Source organism: Nomascus leucogenys, chromosome 3, assembly GCF_006542625.1.
Source record: "Nomascus leucogenys isolate Asia chromosome 3, Asia_NLE_v1, whole genome shotgun sequence".
NCBI classification, from domain to species: domain Eukaryota; kingdom Metazoa; phylum Chordata; class Mammalia; order Primates; family Hylobatidae; genus Nomascus; species Nomascus leucogenys.
The window spans coordinates 7,490,960-7,506,461 of record NC_044383.1 but is presented as its reverse complement, the minus strand read 5'-3'; the positions used below and the strand labels follow the sequence as shown (position 1 = coordinate 7,506,461).

Below are 15,502 nucleotides of genomic sequence, written 5' to 3'. Positions count from 1 at the left end.
AGTTGAAGGTGGGGCCTTGTGGGAGGTGACTAGATCATGGAGGTAGATCCTTCATGAATGGTTGAGCACCATGTCCTTGGTTCTAAGTGATAGGAGTTCTCATTAAATCTGGTTGTTTAAAAGTGTGAGGCACCTCCCCTTTTTCTCTTCTGCTCCAGCCATGTGAAGTGCTGGCTCCCCCTTCTGCCATGATTGTAAGTTTCCTGAGGCCTCCCCAGAAACATGCTGCCATACTTCCTGTACAACCTACAGAACTGTGTGCCAATTGAACCTCTTTTCTTTATGAATTACCCAGTCTTTGGTATTTCTTTATAGCGATGTGAGAATGGACTAACACAGGTGTCCAGTCTTCATACTGTTATGCTACTTGGTAGCTCCTCTGTGTCTTACAGGCCTGGCTTTCTGAGGTACTGTAGTTTTATGACATTTTGATTTGCTCTCTTAGGTCCACTTTGGCTGTTGATAGGCACTGTGTGGCAATGCCTGGGATTATAATATAAGCTCACGTGGACGGCTTCCTTCCCGGTAATTGTCATGTCTATTTTATGGTATTCACAGTTGTAGGGAGAGCAGGAAGCATGGCCTAGACTACTGCACCCCTGTCCTGGCTTGGATTAGTCGTGGTTGGTCCCACAAGAGTTAGAGAGATGGGCATGGCATGTCACACAAACCTGAGGGGTGCCAGGCAGAGCCCAGTCTCCCGTTGTCCTGGGGTCCTGGCCAAGGCATGAGTGAGCCGAGTTGTTCTGGCCAGAGGATCTGCAGGCAGAGGCTTCTGAGGTGGGTTTGGCTTACAGGTCCCCTGCAATAAACATAGGGTTAGGCAGGGTCACTTTCCAGGAGCCAGCAGAGGTCCCTGAGAAGCAGGGCCTGCCACTTGGCACAAGCCTTGATACCTGAATATCATCCTCTCACCATACAAGGTGGATGGAGGCTGACCTCTGTTAATCTTCTTGCCAAAATTTTCTCTAACATTTAAGACTTACCATGGATTATAGTTATAAACACTCAACTGTGGGGCTTCTGGGCTGCCCCTGGGCCCCGGGGTAGCGTTGATGTTGGGGTTTGTCTGCTGGTGTCACCCTGAGGACACACACTTTCCTGTGCTTTTAGTTAGGCGGCTTCTCTATTCACCCTAAAATGAGAAGTTGGTGAAAATCTTTTCAAACATCACATTCATTTCTTCAGTTTTGCCAACATCACACATAGCAGGACTCGTTCATCTGTGGGTAGATTAGACGGTGAGGATGGTCGTGCTTAGTCTGCCATGTGCAGGCGCTGTTCCACATGTTGCTCCGGATGGCTCCGTGAAATGCACTGAAGTTCTTCCACTAGATACTTTCTCATAAGCTCAAAGAATTGATGCAGTGGTCTGAGGGGCAAGTCAAGCTTTGTAAATACACTAAGGGGCAGGGCTGTGTTGACCAGAAGCCAGTGTGAGGGAGTTGGCCAGGGAAGGTGGGGTTATTCCATGCTAGGTTTTAGCCAAAAATGATGCTTTGGGTCTTGTGCAAGTCACTTGACCTCTTTCTCTGGAAAATGTGGGGGAAAAGACCTATCTCAGCATTGTTATGAGGATTAAAGAAAATAATGCATAGGAAGTTCCCAGCACACAGATAATAGTTATTAATATCAGCATTCCTTCATGCTGCAATTTAAAAATGTTTAATAGAAATAGAAGAAAAATGGTGGGGCATGGTGGCTCATGCCTGTAATTCCAGCACTTTGGGAGGCCGAGTCGGGCGGATCACCTGAGGTCAGGAGTTTGAGACCAGCCTGGCCAACATGGTGAAACCCCGTCTCTACTAAAAATACCAAAAATTAGCCTAGCATGGTGGCACGTGCCTGTAATCCCAGGCTACGCAGGAGGCTGAGGCAGGAGAATTGCTTGAACCTGGGAGGCAAAGGTTGCAGTGAGCTGAGGTTGTGCCACTGCACTCCAGCCTGGGTGACAGAGTGAGACTCTGTCTCCAAAAAAAAAAAAAAAATGTAAGAACACATTCCCCTTTTTTTCGTGGGGCCCCTCCTGTGGATACCCATGAGAGAGGGGTTCATTGGAGCTGTGTCCAGAAGTCAGTAAGTGTTGGACACATCTCTGCTCTTGGCCCCAGGTGAATGTGGGTGCCATGTCTTGTCTTTGAAGCCTGGAAACACTCATGAATGCACAGAACGTCTGTTGGAAATGGTGCTAGAACCTCCAGGGAGACAGAACACCCCTAATAATCAAATGCTCCAATTCACCACCGTAGGACCCAGTATATATCTAGCAACATTCAACAATGATTTCAAACATTTGAGTTGAATTTCTCTCTCACAGTGCCTATCATATGAAAATTACATTTATTTAGCAGTTGGGGCTCAGCTGAAAGAATGCAACAATATAATCACCATTTAACATATATTTGTAAAGCAAAGGAAGCTACCACAGAAGTTTGTAAACCACAAGTGTTCACAAGTGGGAGATAAGCTGAGTTGGAACAATGGACACACTGGGCTAGGAAAAAGTCCCTGAACAAGGGACAGACTTAGAAGTGACATTTCTACGTTAGTTTTCATTAGAGGAAACATTAAATAGAAAAAATTCCCTAGCTAGGAATAAAGGCCATATAATTTGCCCAAGAGCATGGGTTGTTTATATATTCAACCAGCTCCACATACACACACAGTGTCCTCAGTGATAGAGCAAGGATGATTGTAGTCCCTTCCTTCTGGGTGGATGTGAGGGTTAAATGAGATATTGAGGCTTCTAGCACAGGGCCTGGCATGCAATAACCCATGAGTGTTAGCTGCTGCTGGATTACAACTATTATTAATGGAGTGAATTTACCACCAAAAAGCACCATAACCCTACCAACAAACTTTGGATAATTAAGGTAACAAATCAAGCTCCCTTTCCTATAGATAACAGAAAACTGAGCAAGATATTAGTGTGTCATGTAAAAATGGATGTATGCACTCTGAAATAATTAGCAATACTAGTTTTGCTGCTAAGTATGACTAAGCTGTCTTGGCAATAAAGATAACGTCAGGTTTTTATTGCAATGCTGGAGAAAAAGTGAGGTATGTATCACAATATATTTGGATTTATCATGGAAACATAGGAGATAATTAGGTTAGCCATTCATTCTAGTTTGCCTGGGACATTCCCAATTTATGTTTATTTTCCTGTTTAATTATTAATCACACTCTCTGAGGCATGTCTCCTACTTTAGAAGATAAATTACATGGTCACCATAGTGATGAAAACCCAAATGACTGAGATGCTGATTGAAGGGTCTGACCTCCAACCTGGGGATCAGCGCAGGTACCATCTGCTTCCTCCAGCTATGGCCAGGACATGGTTTGGATGGAAGCATGAGACAGGCTGCAAGCAAAGATGTTGCCTAGGTAAGATGCTGGCTTCCTGCCAGGGCTTAACTGGGACAGAATGGCCATGGAATGGTGGGGTTAGTCCAAGAAGATGTGCCTTCACTCCTTAGACATTAGGCATGGATGTGTGGAACCTATGATGCAAGAAGCACCAGCTGCACATTTTGACCTTGGAGGAAGGGGTGAAATTGCCATGCTGTCTTCTAGGTGTTGCTTTTCATTCTGCCTTTGCAAAACCTGAACCTCTCCCAGAGAACTCCAGTGTGATCACCAAGCATCATCCGAAGGGAGCTGAGAAATGACTCTAGGCAGATCGCTCACACACGATAAACATTTCTTTAAATCTATTTTCATTTTAAACAAGGAAATGAAGAATTCAAACCTCATTCTTATGCCCTCTTAACTTCTTCCAGATACTGAAGAAAAATCCAGGTATGCTATTAAATAGGGCTGTTCCATTCTTCTATTTTCTGCTCATGTTCTGGCAATAGCCACATATTTCAAATTTTTTAGAGGTTTCAAAACAATTTTAAATCCAAATATAACCACTTTGCCTTGACCAGCGTCATGAAGAAGTCTCAGCTGTTATCAACTTCACATGGTAAATGAGAGTAAACAATGCCCTGCTTATCCAGAGAAATCTCTGCAGGAAGACTGGAATTCATCACAGGAAAATGACAGAGATGCCCCAGAGATCCCTGATGAGCTCATGCAGGGCTGGGGCGGCATCAACATGTTTCACTGTGCAAATTCGGTCTCCCTCTAGCTAAAAACAATTGTGGGAATTATGGCCATAGATCAGAATATAAATGTCGTAAACCCTAATGTAGGTATCATGGAACTCGGCCAAAGTTGACAGGCGGGTCTTCCATTTCCAGTAACATGGCAGGCTCTGTTGTTGTGCCCTACCCCTTCTCTGATAACCACTAAGAGTTACAAGACAGTAAATGTTTTAAATCTTAAATCTAAGTGAAAGCAGCAGCTTGGAGAGGGAGTAGTAACTGAAGATGGAGGCATCTGCCAAGTTAGGGAAACCTAAATGTGGGTTTTGATACTCTTTCACAGTGAGGAATACAGAAATCCAACCAAGGTCAAGACGTGGGCAGAAACCAAATGTCCAAGTTTAATAAGAGACAATTCTCCTCTTGACTCCTCTCCATTCAAGTTGGGCCCTGCAGACGAGACCTCAGGTTAAGAATATTCTAGAAGTAAATGCATACTATAGCCCCAGGATACTATAAAGGAGCATTCTTCTGGTGCTGGACAGACCAAGGGAGAAAAATAAACCTGTCACCACAAATTGTCCTTGACTTGAAGCTGAAATCACATCACCTGGGTATTTCAATAAGCTCCAAGCCATTTAAAGTGGTCTCAAACTGGCACTGCCTCCAGGCACCTGGCAGAGGCAAAATAACCCTTTATGGAAGAACACACCTGCATCCTAGGCCTTGAAGAACTATAATTAAAAAAGGTGAACTCATGGAAAAAAAAAAAGCTTACAAGGAAACAAGGAACCAGGAGTGAGAAGTGATAGAAACTTCAGCAGTAACATATCCAAAGACTTCAGATTTGGGGATTATTGGAAAAAGTTTTCTTACTATGTTTAAAGAAGTACAAGAGAAGCTAGCATAGTTGAATCAGAACCAAAGAACTTCTAGAAGCAAAAAAAGTACAACATAGATGAATACAAATTGCATGAAGGTAAGTACAGTTTGATGCCACTTATGTAACATTTAAAACACTATATTCATGGATACACATTTATACAAAAATATTCAAAATCTATTAAATAAGCAAACTTAACGACAGTGCTTGTATTTGGAGGGAGGCTAATGTAGTTGTAGTGACTTTGTTTTACTTTTTTTTAAAAAGGATAGAGTATGCATATTATATTTCTGAAATTTAAATAGGCATATACATCTGGAAAGATGTAAAACTGGTTATTTCTATGTAGAATAAATGAGTAAATTTTAGTTTGTTTTTACTTTTGTAGATTTTAAATATTTTAAAAACAAAAAATAACTTCAATCTTTGGGCCAAGGAGGAAAACAGAAGAGAACATATAGACTATTTAAAAAATATACACTACAAATTGGAACCAGTGAGCAAGGTAAAGCAATGTTTCGAGGAAAGTTCTTAATATTTTCAAGTACTATTATTTCACATTTGTACAGGGGAGACTAAAGTCATGTTTCCAAGATCTAATGGTAGCAAGAGGAAGATCACGTAAGACCTTGAGCTGGTTGAAGGTAGGGGAGAATGAGAAACCAGACAAATCTAATAAAACATAGGCCAATCAAGGACAAATAAATGGTATTAAGGATTACTAGGTGGTCATCTAGAAAAAAAATAAAATTTAATTATTTATACACTAAATGGGATTGATTAGGGAAACAAACAGACCCATGGAGAACAAAAAAAAAAAAAAGCAGGGTGAGGCGATGGCCTACCTAGGAGTGACACAGAGCCAAGGGAACCCCCACCGTGGGAAGTGGTACAAGAAAAACTGAGGCAGCAAATTGCAGCAGCCTTACAGAAGAGCAGCCAGACTGTTAAACAGAAAACCACAACCCCATCCAGAGGTCAGCAACCTCAAAGATCAAAGGTAGATAAGCCCACAAAGATGAGAAAGAATAAACACAAAAACACTGAAAACTCAAAAAGCCAGAGTGCCACTTTTTCTCCAAATCATGGCAACACCTCTGCAGCAAGTGCTCAGAATGGGGCTGGGGCTGAGATGGCTGACATGACAGAAGTAGGCTTGAGAAGGTGGGTAATAACTTTGCTGAGCTGAAGGAGCATGTGGTAACCCAATTCAAAGAAGCTAGGAATCATGATAAAACAATACAGGAGCTGACAGCCAAAATAGTTTAGAGAGGAACATAACTGGCCTGTTAGAGCTAAAAAACACACTACATGAACTTCAGAATCACAAGTATTAACAGCAGAATAGATGAAGTAGAGGAAAATATCTCAGAGCTTGAAGACTCTCCTTCTGAAATAAGATGGGCAGATAAGAATAGAGAAAAAAGAATGAAAAGGAATGAACAGAAGGTCTTGAGAAATACAGGATTATGTAAAGAGACCAAATCTACAAGTGATTGGGGTACCCAAAAGGGGCAGAACAGAGCCCCCCCATCAAATTGCAGCAGGCTTACAGAAGAGTGGCCAGACTGTTAAACAGAAAATGACCCACAAAAATCTCATCCAAAGGTCAGCAACCTCAAAGATCAAAGGTAGATAAGCCCACAAAGATGGAAAACATACTTGAGGATATAATCCAGGATAACTTCCCCTACCTGGCAAGTCAGGCCAACATTCAAATTCAGGAAATCTAGAGAAGATAAGATACTCCATGAGAAGATCAACCCCAAGACACATAGTCATCAGATTTTCCAAGGTCAAAATGAAAGAAAAAATGTTAAGGGCAGCCAGAGAGAAAAACCAGGTCCCCTACAAAGGAAAGCCTATCAGACTAACAGCAGACCTCCCAGTGGAAACCCAATAAGCTAGAAGAGATTGGGGACCAATATTCAACATTCTTAAAGATTTTCTAACCCAGAATTTCATATCTGGCCCAATATCATCTGGATAATGAAGAAAGACCCATTGGTGTGCTGTCTTCAAGAAACCCATCTCATGTGCAAAGACACACATAGGCTCAAAATAAAGGGATGGAAAAAAATTTACCAGGCAAGTGGAAAACAAAAAAGTAGGGGGTTGCAATCCTAGTTTCTGACAAAACAGACTCTGAACCAACAAAGATCAAAAGAAAAGGGCGTTGCATAATGGTAAAGAGTTCAATAAGAAGAGCTAACTATCCTAAATATATGTGCATCTTATACCACCCAGATTCAGAGAGCAAATTCTTAGAGACCTGCAAAGAGACTTAGACTCTCACACGATAATAGTAGGAGACTTTAACACCCACCTGACAATATTAGAAAATCAACAAAGACGTTCAGGACTTGAACTCAGCTCTGGAGCAAGTGGATCTGATATATATCTACAGAACTGTCCACCCAAAACCAACAATCTATATTCTTATTACTATACAGCACTTACTCTAAAATTGATCACATAATCAGAAGTAAAACACTCCTCAGCTAATGCAAAAGAACTGAAATCATAACAGTCTGTCAAACCACAGTGTAATCAAAGCTTAAGATTAAGAAATTCACTCAAAACCACACAACTCCATGGAACCTGAACAACCTGCTCCTGAATGACTCTTGGGTAAATAATGAAATTAAGGAAGAAATCAAAAAATTCTTTGAAACTAATGAGAACAAAGAGCCAACATACCAGAATCTCTGAGATGCAGCTAAAGCAGACGAGGGAAATCTATAGCACTAAATGCCCACATCAAAAAGCTAGAAAGGTCAAGGTAACAACCTAACATCACAGCTAAAAGAACTAGAGAAACAAGAGCAAACAAACCCCAAAGCTAGCAGAAGACAAGAAATAACCAAGATCAGAGTGGAACTGAAGGAGATAGAGACATGAAAAACCCTTCAAAAAAAACAATCCAGGAGCTAGTTTTTTGAAAAAATTACTAAAATAGACCACTAGCTAAACTAATAAAGAGAAGGATCAAATAGACACAATCAGAGATGATAAGGGGGATATCACCATTGATCCCACAGAAATACAACTATCAGAGAATACTATAACACCTCTATGCACATAAACTAGAAAATCTAGAGCACATACAGCCTCTGAGACTGAACGAGGAAGAAATTGGATCCTGAATAGGCCAATAATGAGTTCTGAAATTGAGGCAGTAGTAAATACCCTACCAACCAAACAAAACCCAGGACCAGGCAGATTCACAGCTGAACTCTACAAGAGGTACAGAATAGAACTGGTACCATTTCTACTGAAACTATTCCAAAAATATTGGAAAGAAGGGACTCCTCTCTAACTCATTCTATGAGGCCAACAGCATCCTGGTACCAACACCTGGCAGAGATAAAAGAAAACTTCAGGCCAATATCCTTGATGAACATTGATGCAAAAATCCTCAACAAAATACTGGCAAACAGAATCTGGCAGCACATCAAAAAGCTTATCCACCACAATCAAGTAGGCTTCATCCCAAGATGCAAGGTTTGTTTGAGATATGCAAATCAATACATGTGATTCATCACATAAACAGAACTAGAGATGAAAATGATTATCTCAATAGATGCAGAAAAGGTCTTCAATAAAATTCACCCTATAATATAAAAAAAACTCCAATAAACTAGGTATTGAAGGAACATACCTCAAAATAATAAGAGCCATCTATGACAAACCCACAGCTAATATCCTGAATGAGTAAAAGCTGGAAGCTTTCCCCTTGAAAACCGGCACAAGACAAGATGCCCTCTCTCACCACTCCTAGTCAACGTAGTATCGGAAGTTCTGGGAAGGGCAATCAGGCAAGAGAAAGGAAGCGTATTCAAATAGGAAGAGAGGAAGTCAAACTATCTTTGTTTGCAGATGACATGATCCTGTATCTTGAAAACCCCATTGTCTTAGCCCAAAAGCTTCTTAAGCAACTTCAACAAAGTCTCAGTATATAAAATCAATGTGCAAAAATTGCTAGCATTCCTATACACCAACAGGCAAGCCAACAGCCAAATCATGAATGAACTCCTATTCAGAATTGCAACAAAAAGAATAAAATACCTAGGAATGCAGCTAACAAGGGACATGAAGGACCTCTTCAAGGAGAACTACACCACTGTTCAAAGAAATCAGAGGACATAAACAAATGGAAAAGCATTCCATGTTTATGGATAGAAAGAAGCAATATGAAAATGGCCATACTGCCCAAATAGAATCAGTGCTATTTCCATCAAACTACTATTGACATTCTTCACCAAATTAGAAAAAAATCAATTCATATGGAACCCCAAAAGAGCCCAAATAGCCAAGACAATCCTAAGCAAAAAAGAACAAAGCTGGAGGCATCATGCTACCCGACTTCAAACTATACTACAAAGCTATGGTAACCAAAATGGCATGGTACTGATACAGACAGCTAGACCAATGGAACAAATTAGAGAACCCAGAAATAAGACTGCACACCTACAACCATCTGATCTTCAACAAACCTGACAAAAAGCAACGGGGAAAGGATTCCCTATTTAATAAATAGTCTGGAAGAACTGGATAGCTATATGCAGAAAATTGAAGCTGGACTACTTCCTTACACCATATACAAAAATCAACTCAAGATTGAGTAAAGACTTACATATAAAACCCAAAACTATAAAAACCTTAGGAGAAAATCTAGGCAATACAATTGAGGACGTAGGCATGTGAAAAGATTTCATGACGATGTCAAGAGCAAAAATTGACAAACGGGATCTAATTAAAGAGCGTCTGCAGGAAAAGAAACACAGAATGAACAACCTACATAATGGGAGAAAGTTTTTCAATCTATCCATCTGACAAAGGTCTAATAGCTAACATCTATAAGGAACTTAAAATTACAAGAAAACAAGCCCAGTAAAAAGTGGGCAAAAGACATGAACAGACACTTCTCAAAAGAAGACATTCATGGAGCCAACAAACATGAAAAAAAGCTCAATGTCACTGATCATTAGAGAAATGCAAATCAAAACCACAATGAGCTACCATCTCATGCCAGTTAGAATGGCAATTATTAAAAAGGTAACAACAGATGCTGGAAAGGTTGCAGAGCAAAAGGAATGCTTTTACACTGTTGGTGGGAGTGTAAATTAGTTCAACCATTGTGGAAGACAGTGTGATGACTCCTCAAAGACCTAGCAGCAGAGATGCCATTTGACCCAGGAATCCCATTATTGGGTATATACCCAAAGGAATAGAAATCATTCTATTATACATGCATGCATATGTTCACTGCAGCACTATTCACAATAGCAAAGACATGGAATCAACCTAACTGCCCATCAGTGATACACTGGGTAACAAAATGTGGTAAATATACACCATGTAATACTATGCAGCCATAAAAAGGAATGAGATCATGTCCTTTGCAAGGACATGGATGGAGCTGGAGGCCATTAATCCTCAGCAAACTAATGCAGGAACAGAAAACCAAATACCCCATGTTGTCACTTATAAGTGGGAGCTGAATGATGAGAACACATAGACACAATGGGGCAGGGGGAGGAGGAGAGCATCAGGAATGGATGCCCGGCTTAATACCTAGGTGATGAGATGATACATCCTGCACATGTACCCCGATCTTAAATTTTAAAAATGGCAAAGATGAAAAAGCAGTTCATGAAAAAGAAAATCTTAAACCTGTGAAAAGGTATTTCATCTCACTATGAAGTATTTCCTATGAAGAAAAACATGGAGACCATTGTTTTTAACCTATCGATTGTCAAAGAGATGAAAAACCTCTGAACACACTGTGTTGGTGAGGAGCTGGATAATAGAATAGCTGGAACAACTCCTTTAGAGGCAGCTTCACCCAATCTATCAAATTTCTAAATGCATATGGCCTTTACACAGCAATTGTGCTTTCAGGAATTTATCCATCTTGGGCAAGATTATGCCTGTGTGACATAGCAAATGACTGAAAACAACCCATCTGGGAATCTGTAAGGGACAGGTTAAAGAAGTCATGGTATAGCTTCACAAATACGATGTAGCCAGTGAAAAGAATGAGGCAGATGTATAAAACTAATAAGGAATAACCAAAGTAGAAGAAAGTACATAATGTGTTGCCATTTGAATTCAAAACAAGGATGTAAGATGAGTGACAGCAAGTTGACGGTTGCTGAAGTTGAGTGATGGGTAGATCGGGTTTCACTGTACTCTTCAATTTTGAGTGTTTGAAAATTTCCATAATCTCTCCTTGCAGAGAGGTGGGTCGGGGGGTGGTGGGTAGAGCTGAGACTTTTCATTGTATCCCAAATTACGTTTTATAAAAGCCTAGTAACAGTGATGATTGCTTCTGGGAAGGGAGACTGGTGACAGCTGTGAAGGAGACTGTTTTCTGAATGACCTTTTATACTGCTGAGATTTTTAATTATAGGCCTATATTACCTATTAACAAATGTAAAGGCTAAAATATCAGGCATCTGCTTTTTATGTAATTTGCATGTTTATAGTAACAGAAATAAGTGGGAAACAAATACCCCTTTGAATACTGTAATCACGTGAACAACTTCCCTTGAAAACGTGTTCTGAGAAGTTCTTTCTCTTCAGAGAGAGATCGTGCTTCCATGGATAACTGATACCCTTAAAGACATTTGATGGTTGTGTCTGATGAATAATTAGTATATTATATGATGCCAAAGAAAGTTCAGTTAAAGTTTCTGGAAGTATTGGGTAGGTGGCAGGGAGAGTCCAAGACTTTGATAGCTGTGTTTTAGATTTACAGGGGGAATGGACTCATTTTCATTAATCCATAACTGAGTGTGATGGTGCCATAGAGAATGACACTGTGACAACTGATTTTTTACTATTTCAAGCCACGTCAATTCAGCATATTTCCTACACATCTATTATGTTCGAGGGGCTGGACTTAGGTGTGCCTGGGATCAGTCTGTGCCTTCAGAAGTAGGGCAGAGCTGGCATACTGGTAACTCCAGGCTACGGCAGCAGGTGATCGGGGGTCCTGGAGGGGGGACTGTGGAGAGGTCTTAGGGGAGGGTGAGATCTGGAATGCAGGGAAAGGGCACGGAAGGACACTCACCAGCACCTTTCTCAGTTATTAGCCTGTGCTTTGTGTGTAGCAACAGAAGCTCTCATAAAACTCAGTTTTCTTGTATTTCATCATCTTTAGGAGAACATACTGACGAATGGGTCTTCTTTTCTCATTACAAATTGGCCTTTCTGATGAGCAAGGACCAGATTTTTAGACTCTGCGAGTGCAGGTTTCAATATCAGACACCCACACAGGTCCAGAAGGGCACATGCCCTTACCCATTCAGAGCCAAATTCATTTTGTTGTACAGTTTCAAAGTTTGGACTTAACCTCTGAACTGGCCAGCACCTGACTGATCTACAATCATGGCTTAAATTAATTGGCTTTGCTCACATCTGCATCTTGACCAGGCATTTGAAGGAGTAGCTGCTGTTTACCAGTAACAGCCCCAGCTCATCATTCATCACCTTTTATAAGGGTTTGAGGAGGAAGAGGAATTTGGACCTCCTTGTAATAGCTGCCACCGTCTTCCCATGGGAACTTAAACAAAGTAGCCTTTTCTTAGATGAGACTGTGCCAGACTGGTGAGTCTTGTGTTATAAAATATATCTTGCATGTAATACAGACAAGTTGTTGATTAGGAGAAATGTTATGTTTTGACAGCATCACCGAAGATCTCCACCTGTGCAGAAAATGCATAGAGCCTTCTCTAAGATGCAGTGAACAGCTAGATGAATACACTGAATTATTTTTCCTCTAATATAGCTGATGGGATGAAAAGAAAAGTTTGTTTCCTTGATCAAGACTGGGGAGTTAGGATGAGAAGCTTGAATTCCAAGGGTCCTTTTACCGTGAAGGAAGTGGTACACTGCAAAGGTATGTTTGTGGACAAGAGGGTACATTCATTCAGCTCTCCTTCATTTAAAGTCAAACAGAACATTTACAGAAAATGAAATGGTTTCTATAAAGACCTAGCTTACAGTTTAAATGTGAGGTGGACCAAGATGGTGTTTGTGATAGTGTTTTCTTCTGGAATGCTTAGTACATTGGGAGAAATGAAGCAGGATTAGTTGTGTAGCTGTGTGTCACGTTGTCCTGGGCAGGGCATGAGGAACCCCAAAGTACAAAATGTCAGTGGATTCAATTTGTGCTGCCAAACAAGAGTCACCTCCAAATGTTCTCCACACCTGCATGGAATTAATCCCCATTCCCTATGTGTGATGGGAGAGAAATCACACACTTAATCTGTATCATATGTCTCGGAAAAGTTCCAGACAGACACCAGCCTGGAGTGAGAAATGTGGAGTTTTCAGTGACTGATGTTTAAAGGGTAACATTTCCTTAGTTTCATAAAACAGAATGAAGGACTTTTTCAGGCCTGCTTTAAAGGAAATCTTGGAAGAGTCCCTGCTGATGGAGAAAAAAACACCAGCAGTAGGAATACCTTCCTCTGATAACATGGTCTGTTAGCCCCAGTTTGACATGGTACACAGGTGAGTTGCTTAAAAGAAATAAAAAGGTTCAGGATGAGGGGTACATGGGAAAGGAGCTTCCCTGCTTTTTGGCTACCTGGAATGCGCACACAAAATACTGATAGTGGTGCATTTTATGAGTTCATAGCTTTTGTCAGATTCTCAAGTTAAGTCTGTGGACCAGAAAAGTTCAGGGCGTGCTCACCACCTTCCGTGACTGCAAATCTAAAACAAATTAGAAAAACAAATGTAAAAGAACTGTCAATATATTAACAGAAGAAATTATATATGGACTTTCACTAATAATGAAATGGGAGTGGACTTTGCAAGCATGAAAGGAATGGGAAAATTCACAAAAGAAAAATTCAATATTCAAAACCAGAATTATTCTTATGCCAAAAAATCATAACTAAAATTACATTACTAAAATATTTTTAAAAGAAACTCTTATAAACCAAGAAAAAAAAAACTCTGCCTCTCAAATAGAAATAAATAGGCGAAGGATAGGAAAAGACAAGTCACAGAACAAATACAGTGAACAGCAGTGGTATGCTTGAGCTGGCTGGTACTGGCTCATAACTGCCAATTCCCTTCTCCTCATTCAGTAACGTCACATTAGTAGCTTGAAACTGGCCACAGTGGGAAGTTTTATACCACAGAAATCAGCTATAAATCAGAATTTTTTTTTAAAAGGGCCAGTTTGCCAGCATACCATTGGCTAATGGATACATAAAAAGTAGTTCAAGTGTAACAGTAATCAAAAAAATACAAGAAGAAATGAGGTCTGGGCAAGGTGGAATAAGTACATTTCACCCTACTTCTCCTGCTAAGTGCAACAAAAATGTCTGGACATAAAGTATGCTGGCTAGGGATCTCAGAACTCAAGGAACTACCCAATGGTGTGTTTGTGTGTATGTGTTCTTTTATATATCTTGGCCTGGGCTCTGGATAGGCCCACAACTGGAAAAGCCTGCTATCTTGAGCCAAAAGACTGGAGAAAGAACAGTCCAGAAATACAGAAGTGTTTTGACCATACCTGACCTTACTCCAGCTCAACACTTGAAAAAAGCCATGCCTCCCTCCCGCTCCTCACCAGGCATCATGGCCTAGAGACTGGCAGATCTCTACTTTCTATCACTTCTTGCAATAACATGCCACATCCCTTCCCTGGAACAGAGACTATGGGTAGAACTTTTAGTGGATTTCTCATCACCATGGAGTCCAGAAGGAAGGGGAACAACATTTTTTAAGTACTGAATGGAGAAAGCAGTCAACACAGAATTCTATATGCAGCAAAACTATCCTCTAGGAATAAATACATTTTCAGATAAAGGAAAATGAAGAGAATTTGTCACCTACAGATTTGCTTTAAAAAATGGCTAAAGAAAGTTTTTCAGATAGAAAATAATAAGCAAAGTTGAAACATTAGGAGTTAAGAACAGAAAAAGTAAATATATGAGTAAATATAGTAGACTCTTAAGTTTTAAAGATTATGTTTGGCTGAAAGCAAAATTACAACATCTGAAGTGACTCCCAGTACACATAAAGGTAATATTTAAGATATCTGTGTTATAAAACGAAGAGGAAAAGCGACCTAAAAGGTGATAGTTTCTGTATTCTACTTAAAGTGATGAAATATTGACTAGTAGACTGTGATAAAGTAAGTACATATATACTGTAATCTTTGGAGCAGTGGTTTTCAATCAAGGGACGTTTTGCCTTTCAGAGGACATTTTGGCAATGTTTGGAGACATAATTACACATGTTACTTCCATCTAGTTAATGGAGGCCATGGATGCTGCTAAACATTCTACAATGCACAGGAAAACCCTACATAAGAGTATTCAGTACAATATGTCAAAATGCTGAGGTTGAGAAACTGCCCTAGTGTAATCATACAAAAAAAATACAAAGATATATACTCAAAAACATAAATGCAGATAAATCAATGTGGAATACTAATAAGTGTTGAACTAAACTACAGGAACACAGAAAAAGAGAGCACAATGAAACAAAAACCAGAGAG

General features: G+C 40.1%; 1 protein-coding gene across 2 annotated transcripts in view; it reads right to left on the bottom strand.

Annotated features, from left to right (window-relative positions):
* The window catches only part of ADAM12 (ADAM metallopeptidase domain 12), a 377,489-nt gene that overhangs the window by 6,632 nt on the left and 355,355 nt on the right, over window positions 1-15,502 (bottom strand). For both annotated transcript variants that reach the window (XM_030805503.1, XM_003277782.4), the window contains exon 22: window positions 672-802. In XM_030805503.1, coding sequence (XP_030661363.1) covers window positions 672-802 — 131 coding nt within the window. The remainder of the gene's footprint in view (window positions 1-671; window positions 803-15,502) is intronic.